This window comes from Lithobates pipiens, unplaced genomic scaffold (assembly GCF_037356315.1).
Source record: "Lithobates pipiens isolate NorthernLeopardFrog02 unplaced genomic scaffold, aLitPip1_a1.2 Scaffold_22, whole genome shotgun sequence".
Classification (NCBI taxonomy): domain Eukaryota; kingdom Metazoa; phylum Chordata; class Amphibia; order Anura; family Ranidae; genus Lithobates; species Lithobates pipiens.
The window spans coordinates 247,466,340-247,491,061 of NW_027507784.1; the positions used below are offsets into that span (position 1 = coordinate 247,466,340).

Sequence of the window (24,722 nt, forward strand, 5' to 3'; positions counted from 1 at the left end):
CAATGACAGCAATTGATGGGGCACACTGGCAGAAATTGATGGGGCACATTGGCAGCATTTGATGGGGCACACTGGCAGAAATTGATGGGCACACTGGCAGCAATTGATGAGCACACTGGCAGCATTTGATGGGGCGCACTGGCGGCAATTGATTGGGCACACTGGCAGCACTTGATTTATTGCTCTCACTCTCTCATACTGGTCACTGGAAGTTCAACATGGCACCTCATGGCAAAGAACGCTCTGAGGATCTAAAAAAAAGAATTGTTGCTCTACATAAAGATGGTCTAGGCTATAAGAAGATTTCCAAGTCCCTGAAACTGAGCTGCAGCATGGTGACCAAGAGCATACAGTGGTTTAACAGGACATGTTCCACTCAGAACAGGCCTTGTCGTGGTCGACCAAATAAGTTGAGTGCATGTGTTCAGCATCATATCCAGAGGTTGTCCTTGGGAAATAGACGTAGGAGTGCTGCCAGCATCGCTGCAGAGGTTCAGAGAGCGGGGGATCAGCCTGTCAGTGCTCAGACCATATGCCGCACACTGTATCCAATTGGTCTGCATGGCTGCCATCCCAGAAAGAACCTCTTCTAAAGATAATGCACAAGAAAGCCCACAAACAGTTTGCTGAAGACAAGCAGACTAGGGACTAGTGATGGACGAACTTCCGACGGGACGTTTCGCGAACGCGAAACGCGAACGGACACAAACGTTCGCGAAAACGACCGTTCGCCGCGGGCTCCATTGACTTCAATGGGAGGCGAATTTCGCAAACCTTTAGGTCGAATTTGCGGCCACGGGGTAATTATTAGGGGGTAGCACGTAGTCCCACCACCTGGACAATAGCATAATACATGTATGAGGTGAATTTGGGATCGATAACTACAAGCATTTTTTTTTTATTTGGGAAATTGTTCTGACAATTCAGGACTATGGAGCTAATGAAGGCAATGGAGGAGAGGGAAGGTCAGGGACCAGGGTAGGCAAACAAGAGGGTGCAGGAGATACAGAGCACTGACAGCAGCACCGTAATACAGAGCACTGACATCAGCACCGTGACATACAGCGCTGACAGCAGCTCCGTGACATACAGCGCTGACAGCAGCTCCGTGACATACAGCGCTGACAGCAGCTCCGTGACATACAGCGCTGACAGCAGCTCCGTGACATACAGCGCTGACAGCAGCTCCGTGACATACAGCGCTGACAGCAGCACCGTGACATACAGCGCTGACAGCAGCTCCGTGACATACAGCGCTGACAGCAGCTCCGTGACATACAGCGCTGACAGCAGCTCCGTGACATATAGCACTGACAGCAGCTCCGTGACATACAGCGCTGACAGCAGCTCCGTGACATACAGCGCTGACAGCAGCACCGTGACATACAGCGCTGACAGCAGCTCCGTGACATACAGCGCTGACAGCAGCTCCGTGACATACAGCGCTGACAGCAGCTCCGTGACATACAGCGCTGACAGCAGCTCCGTGACATACAGCGCTGACAGCAGCTCCGTGACATACAGCGCTGACAGCAGCTCCGTGACATACAGCGCTGACAGCAGCTCCGTGACATACAGCGCTGACAGCAGCTCCGTGACATACAGCGCTGACAGCAGCACCGTAAGCAGCCCCAGGAGGAAGTCAGCACAGCACAGGGATGGTGTGATCCCCTCATAATAAGAACCCCCAGGAGGAAGTCAGCACAGCACAGGGATGGTGGGAGCCCCTCATAATAAGAACACCCAGGAGGAAGTCAGCACAGCACAGGGATGGTGGGAACCCCTCATAATAAGCAGCCCCAGTAGAAATATGACACCGCTCAACCTCTTCAAAGAGGAGGGTAGGGGCATATAGTACGGTGTGCTTTTTTGGGTCAGGGAAGTGAGCCAAATGAATTAAGAAGGTCTGTGTGCTTGATTCCAAAAATTGTTTATAGACATATACATGGTCTACTGATCACATGTGTTGAATTCCTCCGAGATCCATGCCTCATTCATTTTTAGAAATGTGAGGTAGTTAACACTGTCGTGAGCTAGGCGAGTACGCTTATCGGTCACAATCCCCCCTGCTGCGCTGAACGTCCTTTCGGACAGGACACTGGATGAGGGGCAAGCCAACAGTTCGATTGCAAATTGGGCAAGCTCTGGCCAGAGGTCAAGCCTGCCCACCCAGTAGTCTAGGGGTTCATCACTCCTCAGAGCGTCCACATCGGCCGTTAACCCAATGTAGTCGGACACCTGACGGTCTAGGCGTTCCCTGATGCTGGATCCGGATGACACCTGTCGATGGGTCGGCTGAAAGAATGACCTCATATCCGAAGTCACCAACACATCTTCAAACCGGCCTCTTCTTGCAGGCGCTGTTGGATTGGTACCCGCAAATCCTTCTCTGGGAGTGGGAATTGCTCCTCTGCCAGCGCACGCAAAAGCAGAATGCAGCATTTCTCGAAGCAAGGCCTGGAAGTGCTGCATTCTGACAGCCCTCTGCGACGGCGGTAACATTTCCGCCATTTTGTGTTTGTACCGGGGATCTAAGTACGTTGCCACCCAGTACTGGTCCTTGACCCTCATGCTTTTTATACGGGGGTCCCTATTAAAACACTGGAGCATCAAATCACGAGCTGGGGCGGATGAGTGACGAGAGGGCGTAACGTCCGCCCGAGGGGAGGGGCCGCCAGCGCTACAGCACACCGCACCGACGAACAAGAAGCAGGACATGGCTTGGAGCGGGGAGGTGAGAGACCCCAGCCCAGCCATGCGGGAGCCCACGGGGCAGTAGCTCGGAGCGGTGTAGCAGTATTCCACAGCCCTTGGAACAGAACACTACCTGACCCTCACAGCTCTCCGGATGGCCCCCCCCTCGTTCCCCCGCACAGCTGATTCCCTCGTCTAAGCATCAGGACTTCGGAGGTATCCGGGGATGTTTCTAGCAGGAGATACAGCAGAGAAAAGGACGGTAACTTCATTAACATCACAATGTCTCGGCAGAGTAATATATATGTATATAGGGGAAAGCAATCAATGTGAAAATGGAGACAGCTTAAGCTGGTAAGGGGAGTCTTGCATACATAGATGGTTAAAGCGTTTGATGTAAGGTGTGCACTAATGTGGCTGGGTGTTCCCGCTGAGTAGAGTTGAACCTCAAGTGTCCTAAAGGGAAGTTTTTTTTTTGCATGGCCGGATAAACCATAAACAGGACTGCAGTTTTTTCACATATGCCTATATCGAAAGCTGCTTGATTTCTTTTGAGTCAGGAACCTAGAAGGCAATGTCCTAAAGACAGTAGTAGATCCGCTGGGTTGACACATTATTATCCCCGCAAGATAAAACTGATTAATACATCACAGACTATCCCAAAAATCGCATATGACAATTACACATGTGAAACAACACGCTGGAAAAGTCGCATGGTTCTAAAAATTATGGCGATAAACACATATTGACAAGGAGAGTCGCATATAGATATGTGGAGGAAGCCTCTGAGGGTCCGCTTTTATCCTGTTGAGATTGCACCTGCTGAGAGAAGTATCCCCACCTGTGAGCAACATTGATTGCAGAATCAGTTTATACATATTAGAGCACGGACATAACGGAATGAGTTAGAAAAAGCATTTTTTTTTTTTCCGCTCTTTTTTTCTCTGACATGCTTGGAGGTGATCAGAGAAGCAAATCTGATTTAAAGAATCCTAGAAGAAGATATAGCAAGGATGAATAAACTGTAACGGGATGTATTCGCTACCACACATTTTTAGGCCCAAACGCATGGCTGGATATATCTGGGGCAGGAAATTTAAAGGTGCAGCCCCAAGATATTGATGGCTCTATGGGATAGATGCGTATTGTCTCTGCAGCAGACAAACTGAACAAAACAAGACAGACTACCTCAATTATACATGACATTGTACATCTTAAACAGCACGGTGAAAAGTCGCATGAGTTGATTCCGGGACCTGTTCTCAGATCAATGCGCATTTTCCCCCGGACCTCTTATATATCTAATTTTTTTTTTCCTTTCTCTCCTTCCTGTGGGGTATACGTTTGAAATAAGGCTTGGGGGCCAATTCTTACAGCCTGTCTGTCAATTCTCCTTGTACTGGGCCTGGTACATCAAGATGGCACGTTGCTAAAGACACTCGATAACATATTCGGACGACTCTGTGCTCCCCAGGTTCCACAGGCCTATGCCTAGGGGAGGGTTGGCACAACACGAGGTCGCCCTTAGTCTAAGCAAAACATCCCCCCAGGATATATATTTATACCATTTAGAGGGGGTAATAACTTGGGGAAGCTGTTAAAGTAATAATAACGGGGTGTAGTATTAATCTACTGAGAGAGGAAGTCAACTGTGAGGGACCCCCGGGCAGTCAGCCAGTGGAACACAGGCATATGGTAGGAGGAAGGTTGGTAACCCCTAAGCAAAATTGGGGAGCAAAGAGATAAATAGGATTAATTAGCCACATAGAAGGCGAATCGCAGGAGGAAGCGACTTCAATGAGGATTCAGGACTAAAAGGAAAGAGTTACTGGGGTGCTCGGTTTCATATAAGTTTGAAATATAGTGAAATATGAGTAAATCAGCGAACAAGATGGCGAAAAGTGGAGCCTCACGAAATTTAAAAGATAAGAGCTATGATACGACTATTCAACAATATATGACACAAGGAGCAAGCCCCAAAGAATCGGGATCGGATAAAAGGCAACCAACCATCTCAGATTACAAGAAGGGAACAGGAAAACATAAGGGCGGAGGAGCACACCAGGACAGGGAGGACACAATAACACATAGCGAATGGGAGAGTAGTAAAATGGAAGAATCAAGGACAGAAGATCTCCCCCCCTCAAAAGGAGAAATGGCGGAGATGCTCTTAAAACTGGAGAATGCAATTAAAACAGATATTAAGGGACTTCGAGAAGATTTGGGAGGACTACTAGAGAGAGTAGAAGCTACAGAAAATCGCATCGACCTCCAAGCCTTAGAGTTAAACAAAGTGTCAGATCAATTAAAAATATTACAACTAACACAAAGGAATATGCTCTATAAATTGGAAGACCAGGAGAATAGAAGCAGAAGGCAAAACTTGAAGCTCCGCTCGATTCCGGAAACTAAAGGGGAAGATTTAAGATCAATACTAAATAGCATTCTATCCCCCTGCTGGGGAAATGAGACGGGAGCCCCCCTAAGGATCGATAGAATTCATAGAATCGGTAAAGCAAGAACTGGAGATTTGGATAGACCGAGAGATATAATTGTGCGGTTCACATTTTTTGATGAAAAAGAGGAAATATGGAAAAAGTTAAGGGGAAAAACCCCACTTGTGTATGAAGGTAGAGAAATACAGATATTTCCGGACATTGCACCCGAGACGCTTTTAAGGAAAAAACTTTTGAAACCCCTGTTAGTCGAACTGCAAGCCCATAACATTAAATACAGATGGGGGTTTTCCTGCTTGCTTAATAGGGAACAAAGATGGTAAATCAGCAAAGCTGAGTTTCCCGGAAGATTTGGAAGAGTTCTGCGAGAAATTGGGAATATGCCCGCCTGCACTTCCAGGCTGGCAAGATGAAATAATTGGCTCAATGTAGGGGGAGGGGGGAAAGGGTTTGGGGAAAGGAAGAGAGGTGAAGGAGAAGGAAAGAAGGGAAGATATAAATCAAAACAAGGATGTGGAATTTAATACCTCCCGTCTCAGGGGAAGAGGCGGGAGAGGCGCAGGCGAAAAAGCCCCAAACCCTCATAACAAATAGATTAGGAGATGGTAGGGGTATGTACGACCATTAACCTAACAAGGGCCGATAATAGGCCATTGGGGTTGGGAGGAGGGGGGAGGGGGAGGGTTGGCGCGGGGAGTCAGGGGGGGGGGGGGGGAGGAGGGAGGCGGGAGGGTGTAAGGTGGGGGAAGGAAAGTAAAGTGGAAAGAGGGGTTAGGGAGGAAAGAGAAAGAAAAATAATGTGGACCACCCAAATAAACATGAGACAAAGTACCTTTGTAGGGCTGGGGAGCACTAGGACAAATAGATGGGTAACAGCAAAATAGACGGCTTGAAATTTATGTCCTATAATGTTAAGGGCATGAATACCCCAACAAAACGCCATAAGATCCTAGCAGAGCTAAAACGGTATGAGGCCGACGTTGTATCCCTCCAGGAGACTCATATCTCCCTCACATCAAACATAAGGCTGTACTCTAGCAACTATCCGGTCTGGTATTATAGCGATACCATATCGGCTAGAAGTAGAGGGGTAGCGATAGGGTTCTCTAAAAGTACAAGATTTCAATTAAGTGAAAAAATGTGCGATGCAGAGGGAAGATATCTGTTTCTAAAGGGTACTCTAGAGGAACTGGAGTGTACTTTGGTAAATATATATGCACCCAATAGCAATCCAATCAGTTTTTTAAATAAGACATTAAATAAACTTATGAATTTTAAAACAGGTTATGTAATTATGATGGGGGATATGAACTTCGGCCTCAATCCGGAAGTAGATAGTTCATCGGATGTAAAGAAGATGAGAAGCTCTGCACATAAAAATTTACTACAAAAGCTGTACAAAAATCAATTAGTAGATATATGGAGAGTAAAGAATCCTCTGGTACGTGACTATTCCTTCTATTCTACAGTCCATGGGACGTATTCACGTATCGACTATATTTTCATAGACCATGGGCTATTGGAATATGTGACGGACACGGGGATAGAAGTTATGACCCTCTCGGACCATGCTCCGGTAAAACTATGCTTGAATATTTCAAGGATAGGAAGGAAAACCTCTACATGGCGGTTGAATGAAGAGTTGCTGCTTGGGGAGGAGGACAGAATAAAAATTGCGAGTGCGATCGAACAATATTTTATACATAACGACACAGAGGAAATCAAAAGCCATACGTTGTGGGATGCACATAAGGCCTATATAAGGGGGATACTGATATCTATGGGATCTAAAAAGAAAAAAATGAGAGCCGAAAAAATCAACAATTTAATGAGAGAGATACACCAGTTGGAACAGGTTCATAAAAAAAGTAGGTTACAAAAAGATCTGGTACTTAAAAAGATATTAACGGCAAGGATGGAGCTGAAGGACCTTCTAGACCAAGAAGCTAGGATGGTGTTTAAAGGATTGGCCAAGGAACAATATATATGGGGAGATAAACCAAGTAAGTTTCTAGCTAGAATGTTAAAAAAGAAAAAAGGGAAAAATTTTATTGGGGTAATTAAGAATAAAAATGGGAAAATGTTCCATACCACCAAAGATATAGCAGAAATCTTCAGATCATACTTTGAGGGGATATTCTCAGATAGTAAGGTAGGTGCAAATAACGGGGAGAAAGAGAAGAAGATTAGGGAATTCTTGGGAAAAACTATACTCACTAAAATTACCCCCACTGAAAGGGAGATGCTCGAAAGGCCAATCTCGGAAGAAGAAATAGTGAGAGCACTATTAAAATCAGCTATAGGAAAATCCCCGGGACCAGATGGTTTTACAACATTTTATTACAAAACATTCAGAGAAGCCCTTGTCCCCCAAATGTGCCGGTACATGAATGGTTTGGGAGAAGAATATGGAATGAGTAGGGAAGATTTAATGGCAACAATTACATTAATCCAGAAAGAAGGCAAGGATCCCACGCAGTGCACCAGCTACAGGCCGATCTCGCTGTTAAACGCAGATACAAAACTCTATGCTAAAGTACTTGCAGAGCGAATGAAGGATTTAATGACAACACTGGTTCACCCAGATCAGACAGGATTCATAGGGGGTCGGGAAGGGAAGGACAACGGAATAAAGACACTCCTCCTACTCCAGAAGATGCGACAGGGTGGAACCCCCAGTCTGCTTCTGTCGCTGGACGCACAGAAAGCCTTCGACAGAGTAGACTGGGGGTTTATGTTTAAGACACTGGAGAAGATGGGGTTAGGATCAAAGATGATACAGAGGGTGAAGGTATTGTACGAACACCCAAAGACATGTATAAAAGTTAATGGGTGTGAGTCAGAGTCCTTTGAGATGGAGAGGGGTACAAGGCAAGGTTGCCCGCTTTCGCCCCTCCTATTTGTGCTCTCTTTGGAACCACTTTTAGCGGCAATAAGGGGAGACCCTGGAATAGAGGGGGTGAAAGTGGGAAAAGTTGAATACAAATACTCCGCTTTTGCGGACGATATATTATTGTATTTAAACAACCCCAAGACATCTATGCCAGAATTATTAAATCTACTAGACCAATATGGGGAAGTGTCAAACTTTAAAATTAATAGGTCAAAATCGGAGATAATGAATATTAATATTAGCAAGCGAGAGGCACAAAGTATGCAACAGAATTGGAAAATCCAGTGGAGGAGCGAACTGAAATATTTAGGGATAAAACTATCAAAAACAGAAAGGAAAATGTACCGCTGTAACTACATTCCGTTATTAGATGAGATACAGGCAGAATGTAAAAGGTGTAGTTATAGACCACTATCGTGGTTGGGGAGAATAAACTCATTAAAGATGATAATATTCCCTAAGATCCTATATAGGTTTCAGATGCTCCCAATACCTTTGTCCAATGTATACCTATCGAAATTAAAAACCATCCTAATGAAATTTATCTGGAAAAATAAAAAAGCTAGGGTGGCCTTCGCGACACTCCGACAACCAAAAAATAGGGGTGGAGTGGCAATGCCAGACGTGCAGACTTATTATGAAGCAGTTGTAGTGTCCAGAGTGAGTGAATGGAGTAGAAGGGATAACACAGAGAAAAGATGGGTGAGATTGGAACACGAATTATGCAGAACAAAATTGGAGAAGCAAATTTGGAACCCACCACATGAGAGAAGTGTATTTTTGGAAGGGAACAACATTACACGAAACACGTTGCGGATTTGGGATAAGATATATAGGCAATTTAATGGGAAATACAATTCACCACTTATAGCGTTAAAGCACAATAATTTTTTTTTACCAGGGTGTCAGGAGATAGGAGGAAACTGGGTCAAGGAAGAGGTAAAATTAAAAGATGTAATGAAAGGGGAAGGGATAGCACCATATCACGAGTTGGCACAAAAAAAAGAGATGATGATAATTGATGAGTGGAGGTACGCACAGCTTTCAAGTTTTATTAAAAAACTCCCCCCACAGATTAGAACAGCGGAAGATTTAACTCCTTTGGAACAATTATGTTTATTAAAGACATCAAAGAAAATTGTTTCGAGATGGTATAGAACGCTGGTGGAGGGAGTAGAGCTGGGGGTACCTGTGTACATCAAAAAATGGGGGAGGGAACTAGGAACACAACCAGATAACACAATATTAAGGAAAATATTTAAATTAGTGCATGGCTCAGCGGTAGATGCTGGAACTGCGGAAATGAGTTTCAAATGTATGACGAGATGGTACTACACCCCAGAGAGGAAAAGTAAATTTCAGCGGGATGGTGTTAGGGAGTGTTGGCGGGGATGTAAAGAGTTGGGCACGATGACACATCTGTGGTGGAGTTGTCCAAAAATAGAACTGTACTGGAACCAAATCCTAGCCTTCATTAAAGAGATTACTAACAAAGAGGTGAAAGCTGATCCCTGGGTAGTGTTATTCCATGGGACAAAAATTGGGCTCAGACAATATAAGGAATCGGTGATTCCCCATTTGCTGAATGCAGGTAAAAAACTAATACCGAAAAAATGGCAAGAGAAGGAGGCCCCGTCAATGTGGGAATGGGTGGATGCGGTAGAAAAGACCTATAAGATGGAGTGTTTGAGAGTCAGCTTGGAAGAGCGGAGTAATACACCAATCATAGAGAAATGGAAGTGTTGGGCAGATTTTAGGAAGAAATGGCTCATCTCAGAGGGGTTGAGAAAGCCCTAAAATAGGTGTAGACAAGATACAATAAGGTACAAACTAGATAGAAATTAAAACTCTCACAGGGAAAACAAGATAAGGTGGTCCACAGATAGGAAGGAGGGGGGGGGGGGGGGGGTCGAGGTAAGAACTAGAAGGGGGATAAGATGGGAGTGTGATACCGGAGGGATGATATGGTTATTATGAAGGTTGTTAGCCTGGCATTAACACTCTCAAAAAAAAAAAAAAAAAAAAAAAAAAAAAAAAAAAAAAAAAAAAAAAAAACTTGCCACTATGATGTGACTGCATGGAAGGGACGCTGAGCTGTAAGCTGAGGTGGTCCCATGGTTATTAAATTGATTTCACTGAGTGGTTAAAAAAAAAAAAAAAAAAAAAAAAAAAAACACTGGAGCATGAAGGCCCCCATTTGCACTCAAGCGGAAGGTATGTGGTGGTGTTGTTGGTGGTAGTGTCTTTGGGGGTGCACATAGCAGAGAGTGAAGAAGAGGGTGCAGATCGAGAGGATGAGGAGGGTGCAGAAGAATAAGGCTGAGTGAGCCACTCAACCAAGTCTGGTGCGTCCTTTAAAGTAATTGAACGCACCTTCTGCAACTTCCCACTTTGGCTCAAGGCTGTTGCTCCTGCCCTACCCCTACCACCCCTGCGGAAGGGCCTGCCTCTTCCTCTGCCTGTCATTTTTTAAATCACCCTGTGACAAAACTCTTAGTCCCTATACCGCTGAAGGACTGCTGCAGTATAGGGCAGCGGTCAGCAGTAGTGCACGTCAACCCTATGTATTGTGGACCGATAGCGGTCCTTACAGAACAGCAGACTGTACTGCACTCAGGCCTATGTACCGTAGCACCCTATACCAAGTTACCAGTCCTTATAAAAACTTTTGTGGACCAAGCAGGTTGTGTGTTAGTGTTTAGCAGACTGTGCGTCAGTCCCTATACCGCTGAAGGACTGCTGCAGTATAGGGCAGCGGTCAGCAGTAGTGCACGGCAACCCTATGTATTGTGGACCGATAGCGGTCCTTACAGAACAGCAGACTGTAACGCACTCAGGCCTATGTACCGTAGCACCCTATACCAAGTTACCAGTCCTTATAAGAACTTTTGTGGACCAAGCAGGTTGTGTGTTAGTGATTAGCAGACTGTACGTCAGTCCCTATACCAATGAAGGACTGCTGCAGTATAGGGCAGCGGTCAGCAGTAGTGCACGGCAACCCTATGTATTGTGGACCGATAGCGGTCCTTACAGAACAGCAGACTGTACTGCACTCAGGCCTATGTACCGTAGCACCCTATACCAAGTTACCAGTCCTTATAAGAACTTTTGTGGACCAAGCAGGTTGTGTATTAGTGTTTAGCAGACTGTGCGTCAGTCCCTATACCGCTGAAGGACTGCTGCAGTATAGGGCAGCGGTCAGCAGTAGTGCACGGCAACCCTATGTATTGTGGACCGATAGCAGTCCTTACAGAACAGCAGACTGTACTGCACTCAGGCCTATGTACCGTAGCACCCTATACCAAGTTACCAGTCCTTATAAAAACTTTTGTGGACCAAGCAGGTTGTGTGTTAGTGTTTAGCAGACTGTGCGTCAGTCCCTATACCGCTGAAGGACTGCTGCAGTATAGGGCAGCGGTCAGCAGTAGTGCACGTCAACCCTATGTATTGTGGACCGATAGCGGTCCTTACAGAACAGCAGACTGTAACGCACTCAGGCCTATGTACCGTAGCACCCTATACCAAGTTACCAGTCCTTATAAGAACTTTTGTGGACCAAGCAGGTTGTGTATTAGTGTTTAGCAGACTGTGCGTCAGTCCCTATACCGCTGAAGGACTGCTGCAGTATAGGGCAGCGGTCAGCAGTAGTGCACGGCAACCCTATGTATTGTGGACCGATAGCGGTCCTTACAGAACAGCAGACTGTACCGCACCCAAGCCTATGTACCGTAGCACCCTAGACAGACCAAGTTACCAGTCCTGATAAAGAGCTTTGTGGAACAAGTGAGTTGTGAATGATTAGCAGACTGCAGCAGAAGGGCAGCAGTCAAGTATAATATTCTTTCTATATTTGGAAGAAAGAATATTATACGTGTACAAGCCTATTACCGTACCACTGATACCAGTCCTGAAAAGAACCTTTGTGGAACTAATAGTAACAGCAAGTCTTTAAAATTATCCTCACTGCCTGACACACTGCTTCCTGCCTGTCCCTATACAAATTGGCAAAAAAGAGTAGGCTGGAACGATTAGCTGGAATAGCTCTTTTGTGGACCTGATAGTAACAGCTAATGATGATGATGATGATGATGATGAAGAAAGACTAATCTGGCTGAGCTGTCCCTAAAATAGCAGCATACAGCGCTCTGTCCCTTTATCTAAACTGACAAAAGAAACTCAGGCTGCTGACCTAACACCTATACCAGTCCTGAAAAGAACTTTTGTGTACCAAATAGCTAGCGTTTTCTCTGTCCCTACTCCACACAGGATCCTTTCCCTACAGTGACAGAAGAAAGAATGTAAAATGGCCACCGGATCGGGTGTATTTATAGGTTAGGGGGAATGTCCAAGTGTCCATGAGCTGTCATGTCTCAATTGGTTGTCCTGTAACACATGATAAACGTGTCACGAAAGGTTAAAGTTCTTGTATACATTAAACACGTAAGTCCGCCGGGGCGAACGACGGAAAAAGGCGTTCGAACCCGCGGACGGCGAAAGTCGGAAATTCGCCGCGAAACGACCGCCGGGCGAAACGTTCGTCCATCACTACTAGGGACATGGATTACTGGAACCATATCCTGTGGTCTGATGAGACCAAGATAAACTTATATGGTTCAGATGGTGTCAAGCGTCTGAGGTGGCAACCAGGTGAGGAGTACAAAGACAAATGTGTCTTGCCTACAGTCAAGCATGGTGGTGGGAGGGTCATGGTCTGGGGCTGCATGAGTACTGCCAGCACTGGGGAGCTACAGTTCATTGAGGGAATCATGAATCCCAACATATACTGTGACATACTGAAACAGAGCATGATCCCCTACCTTCGCAGACTGGGCTGCAGGGAAGTATTCCAACATGATAACGACCCCAAGCATACCTCCAAGATGACCACTGCCTTGCTAAAGAAGCTGAGGGTAAAGGTGACTGGCCAAGCATGTCTCCAGACCTAAACCCTATTGAGCATCTGTTGGGCATCCTCAAACGGAAGGTGGAGGAGCGCAAGGTCTCAAACATTCACCAGCTCTGTGATGTCATCATGGAGGAGTGGAAGAGGACTGATTTGGCAACCTGTGAACTTCTGATGAACCCCATGCCCAAGAGGGTTAAGACAGTGCTGGAAAATAATGGTGGCCACACAAAATATTGAAATTTTGGGCCCAATTTGGACATTTTCACTTAGGGGTGTACTCACTTTTGTTGCCAGCGGTTTAGACATTATTGGCTGTGTGTTGAGTTATTTTTAGGGGACAGCAAATTGGCACTGTTATACAAGCTGTACACTCACTACTTTACATTGTAGCAAAGTGTAATTTCTTCAGTGTTGTTACATGGAAAGATATAATAAAATATTTACAAAAATGTGAGGGGTGTACTCACTTTTGTAAGATACTGTGTATATATGTATCTATATCTATAGATATAGATAGACATATTATATTATATCTATCCATATAAATTGTGTTTTATAGTTGGCCCCCCATCTTTTGTCCCTGTCCCCCCATGTGCCCCCCCCCCGAAACTGGAGACGCCACTGCATGGCACCTCTATGGTGAACCTAGCCTTATATCCTGCTAAGCTGGACCAATGGACCTGTGCAATAAAAATCATAGGTAGTTGTCATCGGCTGTGATGGTAGGTGATCGGCTGTAATGGATGGTAAGTGATCGGCTGTGAAGGATGGTAGGTGATCAGCTGTAATGGTAGGTGATCGCTGTGAAGGATGGTAGGTGATCAGCTGTGATGGTACAGTAGGTGATCAGCTATGATGGTACAGCTGCGATGGTAGGTGATCGGCTGTGATGGTAGGTGATCTGCTGTGAAGGATGGTATGGTAGGTGATCAGCTATGATGGTACTGTAGGTGATCAGCTGTGATGGTAGGTGATCGGCTGTGAAGGATGGTAGGTGATCGGCTGTAAAGGATGGTAGGTGATCAGCTGTGATGGTACAGCTGCGATGGTAGGTGATCGGCTGTGATGGTAGGTGATCTGCTGTAAAGGATGGTAGGTGATCGGCCGGTGAGTCCTCAGACTGGTCCATCCTCCGCAGGGATGCCAGGGATGCCAAGCTCCATCCGTGGCCTTCCCCGGCTCAGCTCTCCTCCTCCTCCTCCTCCTCTGATGACGTCTCCCTCCTCCTGCTGGTTGGGGTGGGGGGGAGACAGAAGAGGATCGGCGGAGGATCGGCTGGGGCTCTGTCTCCAGGCGGGTGCTGAAGATGGTGGCGGCTTCCTGCCCTCGCAGGCTGGCCCGGCGTTCTCGTTCGGCGATCGTAGCGGCTCTGACCGTCCTGCTCATCCAGACTCTGATCGTATGGAATTTCAGCAGCCTGGATTCTGGGGATGAGCAGAGGGGGGAGCGAGGAGGAGGAGGCGGCAGCCGGGACAAGAGGGACCGGGGCAGCAGCATCAGCGACAGCGAACGTCCCCGGCCAGGACAGGAGCAGCACCGCAGAGGAGCCGCAGTGGCGGCACTGCACAGCCAGGCTCTGGTAGGTGCCACCATACCATTGTCCCTTCTATGGGGACAAGCAAGCACTGCCTTCTAACAAGGTGATCCTCAGCCCATTGGATGGTGGGCATTGCATGGCTAGTCTGGAGATCCAAGGAGTGAAAAACTTTTGTCGGGTCTTCTAGAATTGCTGAGATCCAATGTTCTACCATCATGCACATTACCCTTCAGTTTTCTCTTTGCTTCTAATACCATGAAAAATGATCATTAGCCATGGTTAGAAGGAAAAAGTGCAAAAAATTGTAAGGTGACCCAGTCCACAGGACCGTGCCAGCTGTCACCGGCGGTCTGATCGAATTAAAAGTTTACGTTGTTCGTTAGCATGTTTCATACGATGCGATTGTGCATTGATAATAAATGGTCGATTTTATAGACGATCGCATTGTCGAATTGGAAAGATCGCTCAAAGATCCGATTTTTGTCCAGAAAATTTTTCAGTGAGACAGTAGGTGTCTTTCCGATAATTCGTAGATCAGATCGAATTGTTTGAATCTGTGAAGAATCATTCTGTCAGTTCGGTACGTGTGCGTCCACCGCTCAAAGATGCTACATTGTGTAGCTTAGATTGTATACGAGAAGGTTTGTCACCATGGTGGTAGGTAGTGGGTTTCCCTATGACACTCATGGCATTCAGTTGCTTGGATGTCACAAGAGAGATGGTGGCGATGGATTGGCATCATTAGCACCTACCACTGGAATAAATCGAAATGGTGATGGGGCCATTCATCCAGTGGTTGGGGGGAATGGGGGAACCTGCCTATGGAATTAGGTGTTTCATGAAGGCATCATGTGTGGGCTCTGTTAGCTGTTGCGTTTCTGTGATCAGCTCTTGTGGAGAATAGCAGACGTGTTGAAGCGGAATGTGACTTCCCTGTGTGATGTGCTGCTCTGATTTGTCGCTCACGTCTCCTCTGCTTGTTCTAGCATGAGAAAGTGACAAAAAAAGACTCAGACTGAGATGCAGCAGTGGGGCTCCCGTAGCCATTTTTCCATCTCTGAGATCACAAGCATTGCAAAGGAGGTTTAATCTTCCCCTATAGAAGCCTGATCTCCAGGGTAGCTCTATTTGGTGTTCAATGTATGGCTGATGTGGAAGTGTGCTCCGAAGATATTCGCTGGTAGAGAAAATACCATTCTGTTGGTGCCTTTGCAGTTATATGCATAACCATGATTCTATTTGAACTGAATGCATGACATTTACTGTACCCTTCTTTCACATATAGAAGGTACATTGAGGAGGATGAAAAAAAAGTGGACCTGTTTCTCAGTAGAATATTTGTTTCCACTGAAAGATAATTAGCTGCTATGGGTAACAGCTTCACTTTATTTGCAGTTTTTCACCCCAGTATAGTCTGTCAGTTAATCCCTTTATTTCGGTAGTAGCTGTACTACATAATCTTAAAGCAGTCTTTCTCAACCAGGGTTCCTCCAGAGGTTCCTTGAGCAGTAAGCTGTGATGGATTGATCTCCCATCTACACTGAACATCAATTTAAAGGACAATTTTCTACTGACATCCAATGTAAAGGGTCTCTTCTACACTGACCATGAATGTACGGGAACACTTGTCCATTTACACCCAATGTAAGGGGTTGCTTCTACACTAAACAACAATGTACGGGGACGCTTGTTTATTTACATCAAATGTAATGGGTCACTTCTACTCTGACCACTTGTGTATTAGAACACTTTTCCATTTGGATCCAATGTAAGGGTTCACTTCTACACTGACCACTAATATATGGGAACGCTTGTTCATTGATAATTAATGTAATGGGAAATTTCTCCACTGACCACCAATGTATAGAAACTCTTGCCCATTACCAACACATGTACACTTCTACTTTGACCAGCAATGTACGGTAAAACTTGTCCATTGACACCCAATGTAAGGGGTCACTTCTCTACTGACCATTGGTGTACAGGAACTCTTGTCCATTGACACCAAATATAAGGGGTCACTTCTACATTAACCACCAATGTATTAGAACACTTGCCCATTGACATTCAGAGTTTACTTCTACACTGACCACTATTGTAGGGGAACACTTGTCTTTTGACCCTGAATGTAAGAGGTCCCTTCTACACTGACCACCAATGAGAACACTTGTCCATTGACACCAAATTTAAGGGGTCACTGCTACACTGACCACCAGTGTATGGGAACAATTGCCCATTGACATCCAGTAAAAGGGTTCACTTCTACACCGACCAACATTGTAGGGGAGCACTTGTCTGTTGACACTGAACGTAAGAGGTTCCTTCTACACTGACCACCAATGTATGGAAACACTTGCCCATTGACACTAAATTTAAGGGTTCACTGCTATACTGACTACCAGTGTATGGGAACACTTGTCGATTGACATCCAATATAAGTGTTCACTTTTAAACCGACCACCAATATTTGAGAACATTTGTCAATTTACATCCAAAGTAAGGGTTCACATGTAATGTAGGGGAACACTTGTCTGTTGTCACTGAATGTAAGAGGTCACTTCTACACAGACCTCGGGTTTCAGATACTCTAGGTATGCCACATTTTCTATTCTTTATTTCTGTATCTACAACTTACTGATCCCTCTAACATGGCATCAGCTGTAGATATAATAATTTCTAGCGGGGGTTCCCTGAGAGCTAAAGCATTTTTTCAAGAGGTCCTCAGGGGGAAAACAGTTGAGAAAGTCTGTCTTAAAGAGTAGGGTTCTGCGTTTTCTTTGTATGAATTTCAAGGGTTTATACTTATTTATTTGTTTGATATTTGCTTGGTTGCTATATTTATTTTCAATTAAAACTGTCCATGTTAGTAAACGTTATTCTTTTTATTATTAAATGGGTTTTCTACAAAGTGCCTGTTCTGACATACAAATTATATCCTTGAGATCTCTGTTCATGACCTTCCATTCTTTGTCATGCCTGACAATCCTTTTACCTGTTGAGTTGTCACCATATGGTTAAATGGGAATCCCGCCATCTTTTATGTGGGATTTGTCATAAAAGAGAGCTGGTCACGTAGGAAGAGTCTATCTTCTACAAATGTTCTTTCTGATGGTTGGTTGGACTTCATCGTTCTGTTGTGACAAATTCATTTTCTTTATGAGATCAGCTGATGTTTTTGCAGGGGTTTTACAGTTCATTGCTGCCGGGCTGTGACACTCTTAGTGAGGGGCTTGGCTTTTATTAGGAAGACTTCCCATTGTTTCATTAGTGGCTCTGCCTGCATAGGTATAGGTATGTTTAGTGTGGGTCTTGCCTGTTGGCCTGACTTTAGCTTGATCCAATGACTTTACCTTGGGGTTAATTTACTAAAGACAAATAGTCTGTGCACTGCAAGTACAGGTGCTCTAGATCTGAAGGGAACATGCAAGGAAAAGAAAAAAAAAAAAACTGCATTTTTGCTTGCACGTGATTGGATGATAGAAATCAGCAGAGCTTTCCCTTATTTTAGATCTTCCCCTTAGATCTAGCACAACTGAACATCCAGTGCACAGTATATTTGCCTTTAGTAAATCAACCTTCTTGAGTAGTTGATTTCAGTTACAGCAAGAACCTTATACTTTTAAAAATGAGGAGATAATAAAGGGGCACCAAATTGAGGGCTTAATTAAGAGGCACCATACACATTACAATCTTTTCTAGATTGTAAGCTCTAACGAGCAGGGCCCTCTGATTCCCACTGTCTTGAATTGTATTGTATTGTAATGTCTACCCTAATGTTGTAAAGCGCTGCGTAAACTGTCAGCACTATATGAATCCTGTATAATAATAATACTATAGAATTAACTTTAAATTGACCTACCTGATCCATACAACAATGATCTATACAACAATTTGTATCCAATTAGGCTGGCCCTTGCACTACATGGGTTAGTAAATCTAAAGGCAATTGGACCATCAAATTGTAACATGTGCAGTGAGCACTGGCACAGTTCTGTTTATTTATACCCCCCTTTTCTCCCTAATAGTAATTCAAGTATTCATTCCAGTTTTAACTGCAGTATCTCATAACAAAAAGTGTCATTTTGATTAGGTATGGGGATTATTCGAAAAAAGACATGCAAAAGAATTTCTATTTTGGCAGATGGAATTCATTTTAAAGACATTTTGTGGGGGGCTTGGCAAAGTTTTTTTTCCCGGGGCTATTTATGATGCTTGAAAAATTGGTTAACCCGCACCACTTCAACAACATGTAAGTGTTGTCAGGAAATGCAGTTCCCAGCACAACAATGGCTATATTTTCCCGTATTGTATATTTTATCGACAATTTTGTAAAATCATTCTTATCCAGGGTATAACTTCAGCTATATAACCAAGGCCCCTCTTTAACGAATATCAGAATGCAAACTGTAGAAACTTCAATATAATTGATTTTATCCTTCCTGTGTAGACAGAATGTATAAACCTGTGAAAAGATGTATTCAACTTTGTACATATATACAAAAATAAGAAGGAACATTAGTGAATGTTTAAAAAATGGGAAAAGCAAGTACAGCACACAGTGTGCTTCATGATAAGCTATCAGAACATAATTAATGTGAATTCTCCAATTCCCTCCTCTGTGCATGGACCCCGAACATCCCCTGGACAGCAAAAGAAAAAGGCAGTGGGGAGGCCAGCACAGTGGTTAGTACTTCTGCCTTGCAGCACTGGAGTTCTTGTTTAGGTCAGAACATTATCTGCATGGAGTTTGCATGTTCTCTCTGTGCTTGTTATTTATTTATTACAGGCATTTGTATAGCACCAGTAATTTACACAGCGTTTTACATGTATTGTACATTCACATCAGTCCCTGCCCTCAAGCAGGGACTGATGTGAATGTACAATACATGTAAAACATGTAATTTATGGTCCTTACTTCACATGCATACATACACATACTAGGGCTAATTTATAGCAAACTCCAAACAGGTGGTGTCATGGTTAAGCTTCAAACTGATGACCCTCGTTCTACAAGGCAAAAGGGCTAACCACTAAAGCTGGCCATATATCATACCGTTTCCTTATTCAATTTCCTTTAGATTTACCTTCAACTGTGTGGTGCAAGGGCCTGCTTGATTGCATACAAATTGAAAGTGTTTAGGTTTGACCTCATATTATATGGTTTTTGTAAAGCTAAAGGAAAACTGTACAAGAGAATTGTATAATGTATAACAAGCCTAAGCCACTGTGCTTGCATGGGGTTCCTCCTGTACTCCATGCTGGTAGATTAGTTAGCTCCTGTCTAATATGATATTCCACTGAGAGGCTTCTTCACCATTTGTCCCAACAGCAGATAAAATGGCTTGAGGCCCCAGGGAGAAAAGTGCTATAGATATATATTCATTATTTATTAATTAACTATCCTAATTTAGGGAATCTGCCCAATATGTCTCATAAGTACGCTTGTCTAATTAATTGTCTATGAATGAGCAAGATACTGTAACATATATAAAAGGAGCATATTAAACATCAAACTGATGTGATCACATCTAAAAAATGTCAATCCAAGGATAATGAACTAAAAAAACGTATAGAATACATAATTGTGTGTCTGTTCCTTTAAGGCTCGTTCAAACTATCTGCTGTGATCTGCATTTTCCCGTACTGGATAAATGCTTTTGCAATATACACTATGCATGCAAAGTGTATGATGGATACCTCTTCATTCGGAATATTTAGGCATCATGCACACTAGACATCAAAAACACTGCTTTCAGAAGCATATTTTATATATTTTTTTTAAATGCCCTTCTAAATTCCCCCCCATGTTAGTTTACTGTCCATGCATACATAGGTGTATACAGGCATACCCCACTTTTAAGTACACAATGGGGTTTATTTACTAAAGCTGTAAAGTGCAAAATCAGGCTCATTTCTGCATAGAAACCAATGAGCTTCCAAGTTTTATTACCAAAGCTTAATTGAACAAGCTGGGGTTAGAAGCTCATTGGTTTCTATAGAGAAGCGAGCCTGATTTTGCACTTTCTAGCTTTAGTAAATAAACCCCATTGTGTACTTAAAAGTGGGGTATGCCTGTACTGGCGTTTAGAGGCAGAAATAAAGTGTGTTCAGGAGAGAATTATTTTGCCACAAAACAAGTCTGACGTGCCCTAATGCATGTAAAAAAGTAGATATTTGCCAGCACACCAAGGATTGGCACAAAGTGGCATCCAAACGGGTAGTTTTTTGCATGTTCACAACACAAGAAAGGTGCAATGTTTCAGAGTCACGCAGGACCCCTTCGTCAGGCATGTGGTTGTTGCTGCAGCGCCCAAATCTTGAGAGCTTATACCAGGAATGTGTGCGATGGGAATATGCAGTATTACTAATGCATGTAAACATGCTTAACCCCCCTGGCGGTATTCCCGAGTCTGGCTTGGGGTGGAGATTTTATACCAAAAGGGATAACCCCAAGCCAGACTCGGGACCGCATCGCTGTATGCAGGGAGAGTTTACTTACCTTCTCCCCGGGATCCAGCGATGTCCCCCCGCTGTACGAGTGGCTTGTCCTCCGCTCGATGTATCAAAGAGCCGATCTCCGTTCCCTGCGAGCGTTGTGACGCACACGGGAACAGAGAACGGCGCCAAATTCAAAGAGTGAAACACAGTATAAATACAGTATAATGTAGTCTTACAGATTACATTGCTGTATGTAATTATTTCACATCCCCTTTGTCCCTAGTGTTCTGCCCAGTGCTCTGCATGTAGTTTTATAATATAAAAACTGTTCTTTATACCTGGAAACTGGAGATTGTCCATAGCAACCAAAACTGTCCCTTTAAAGCAAAAATAGTTTTAGATCAGCTAGAAAACAGCGATAATAAATTAGAATCACTCGCAGAATTGAGGGATAGTGATTTGTGGGGAGATCCGTCATCAAATTCTGAAAAGTAATGACAGTGACAATTCTGCAACTGAGCAAATTTCTGTGTTTTTGATTTGATTACATTATTGAATCATTTTTATTATTGTTGTATTATCATTTGGTATAATTATTTATAGTTATTTATTATGTTATAATTTATGATTTAATTTTTCAAACTTTATCATACCCGAGATGTCTGCTAGACTTTGGTTTGGACAGATTTAAGTGATTTATTCCTAAGAATTACAGGACTACAATATAAAACGCCAAATTTTCATGCAAAATAATTGTACCGCTTTCAGCACCTAAAATCTGAAATAATCATACTGCCAGGGAGGTTAAGTGCTAGGTGGGTTTAGCACTTGAATGTTAATTAATTTCATGGTGTTTTTTTTCTGCCAGAGCTCCAGTGGTGGCCCGTCATAGAGGGAGCATGAGCGCTGCCCCCCCATCCATGTATCTAGCCCCCTAATCTACATACAGGGACACTGAACCATGGATTCCAATGGGGAGGGGGTTTGAAGCATGTGAATAGAGCCAGAGGCTCTACTAGGCTTCAAAAAAGGGTGGGCTTGGGGTGCAGAGCACTGTGCTCCGAGCCCATCCAGTTGTGTGACAACAGCCAATGAATATTCGCTATTCTCATACTAATCCTCCTCCCGGCCAATCAGGAAGCAGGTTATGAGACCCATGTCCCGATTGCCCAAAACGCCAGGTTATCCTATTGGACGCCTAGGAGGTGGAGGAGCGCGGAGTGCATGGCTGGAGGAGAAGACCCGCTGACCCACCAGCTACTACTGAATTGGCTCACCCGCAAGAAGGCCATTCAGCTCCCACCGGGGGGGGGGTTCTGGATAATGTATTTTCAATGCAGGAAACAAAAGTACTTTACTATAGTGTATAGTATACAGCTCAAGGATGTATTGACCTGAATTTATACATTGTGCCCTGACTGAGCTTTTACTTTGCAACATTGTAGCATGCTCATCCAAAATGGATAATATTGCAAAACATCCATTTCTTCTGCGTGACACTTGATAAAAATCTGTGCACACAATTGTTGATGCAAAGATGTTCACCTGGGCTAAGAAACATTATACCATAGTACCGTTCATTTTGGTGCAGCACAATTTTTAAAATGAGTTGGGCACTTTGCAATTTTTCTTGTGCATAGGGAAGCCTATTAAAATGAAAGCGATTGTATACCCCACTTGGTGATTTTTTTACCTACAGGTAGCCTACATTATAATAAGGCTTGCCTGTAAGTAAAATGAATATCTCCTAAACCTGCACGGTTAAGTAAATATTCACCCAGCATGCAGCCCCTGAGGTCATCGGCACATGCACTCTGAAGGTCTGGCGTATCGTGCAGGAACTTCAGAGCTTCTTGCCGGAACGGAGGGCTCCTGCTCGCATACACAGTAGTGATCGCGGCTCCGGCCACTCACAGTGCTGGAGCCTACAGGCCCAGAAGAAACGTCGGGGGAAACATGTCTGCTCCCTGAGCGGTGACTGGGCGCCGCTGCCGGGGCTCCATTCCAGTATTTCATAATGTGCTAAGATGCGATGCATACTAGCACATTATGCCATTGTCTTGCAGGATTTTTTATTTTTTTTTCCAGTGGATTACTACCGCTTTATGTGCCCTATATGTGATGCTTGGGAATGCGCAGAAACATGCAAAATAGTACACACACTTCATCACACCTGAAAGTTGTGAGAACCCTAAAGCAAAGTTCACACTTGAGAAAAAAACGATTGCTGACAATAACAACATACCTTTGACACGTTAAATGTGCACTGAAGGCACGCCAAAAAATGGCGCCCTCCAAGTTATTATTATTATTTTTTTTTTTTTTATCTCACTGATATTTCACCTTCTACTGATATTTGGTTAACACTTGTGAAATCCGCTGTACGTGCAATGACAATAAGGCCTCATGCAAACAGGACATTTTTATTTCCTCCCCTGGATGTCTTACATAATTAAATAAAAGCTGACCATTGTAAGCACTAATGGTAAATGGTTTATCTCAACCTGTAACTGCTATTTTTGGACAGTTTGCCTTGTAAAAGGAAATATAACCACGGGCAGTTTCACACCCTTCTTCTTCCTTTCACACTGGGGCGTTTTTCGGGCGCATTAGGTTTAAAAAAATCGCCTGTAAAAATGCTCGTAAAGCGAGCGCTATTGGGGCGCTTTTAACCCCTGCTAATGGCCAAATAAAGGGCTAAAAGCGCCTACAAAGCGTCACTGCCAAAAGTGCTTTGCAGGCGCTTTTCAGGCACTTTTCAGGCATTTTGCAGGCGCTTCCCATTGATTTCAATGGGAAGGGGTGCTTTAGGCGCAAAAATGCTGCAAAGAAGCTGCTTGCAGGACTTTTTGTGATGCCCTGCCAGCGCAGCGCCTCAGTGTGAAAACACTCGGGCTTTCACATTGGGATTGCAGTTGCGGCTTCTTTCAGGTGCTTTTTTTAAGCTAAAGTGCCTGAATGCCCCAGTGTGAAAGGGATCTCAGTGTGAAAGCACTCTGGCTTTCACATTGGGATTGCAGATGAGGCTTCTTTCAAGTGCTTTACAGGCACCTTTTTAACGTTAAAGCGCCTGAAAAACGCCTGAAAAATGCCCCAGTGTGAAAGGGGTCTTACTGTGCACTGATAAGGCTGCACTGATGAAGTAGCACTGATATACACTGATGAGGCAGCACTGATGGGCACTGATGGACTGGTCTAGCAGCGCAGAGGAGCCTGCTGGAGTGGAGGATTAGGTAAGTAAATCTTCTTTACCTGGTCCCCAAGAATAAACAGATGCAGCCCCACAAACCTTTTTTTGTTTTTTGAGTTCAGTGGAAGTGAACCCATCCATAAAACACATGCCAGAAATGTAACACTCCCATTGGTTGTGCTCTCACCCAAACTGTCAAGCCATCCAGTGGCTGATGTCATAACATGATCACATGTGCAGCATCATGGCACTTCTAGATTAACCACTTCAATACCGGGCACTTAAACACCTTCCTGCCCAGACCAATTTTGAGCTTTCAGCGCTGTCGCACTTTGAATGACAATTGCGCGGTCATGCTACACTGTACCCAAATGAAATTTGTATCATTTTTTTCCCACAAATAGAGCTTTCTTTTGGTGGTATTTGATCACCTCTACGGTTTTTATTTTTTGCTAAACAAATAAAAAAATACCGAAAATTTTGAAAAAAAAAATGTTTTTTTTTTTGTTTCAGTTTCAAAACTTTGCAAATAAGTAAGTTTTCTCCTTCACTGATGGGCACTGATGGGGTTACACTGATGGGCAATGATAAGGCGGCACTGATGGGCA

At 44.1% G+C, this 24,722-nt stretch overlaps 1 protein-coding gene across 1 annotated transcript in view; it reads left to right on the forward strand.

The window, feature by feature from the left end:
- The first annotated feature begins 14,186 nt into the window (after positions 1–14,186).
- XYLT1 (xylosyltransferase 1) overlaps positions 14,187–24,722 on the forward strand; it is a 521,214-nt gene continuing 510,678 nt past the window's right edge. Inside the window, exon 1 of the mRNA XM_077448934.1 lies at positions 14,187–14,528. Coding sequence (XP_077305060.1) covers positions 14,256–14,528 — 273 coding nt within the window. The 5' untranslated portion in view covers positions 14,187–14,255. The remainder of the gene's footprint in view (positions 14,529–24,722) is intronic.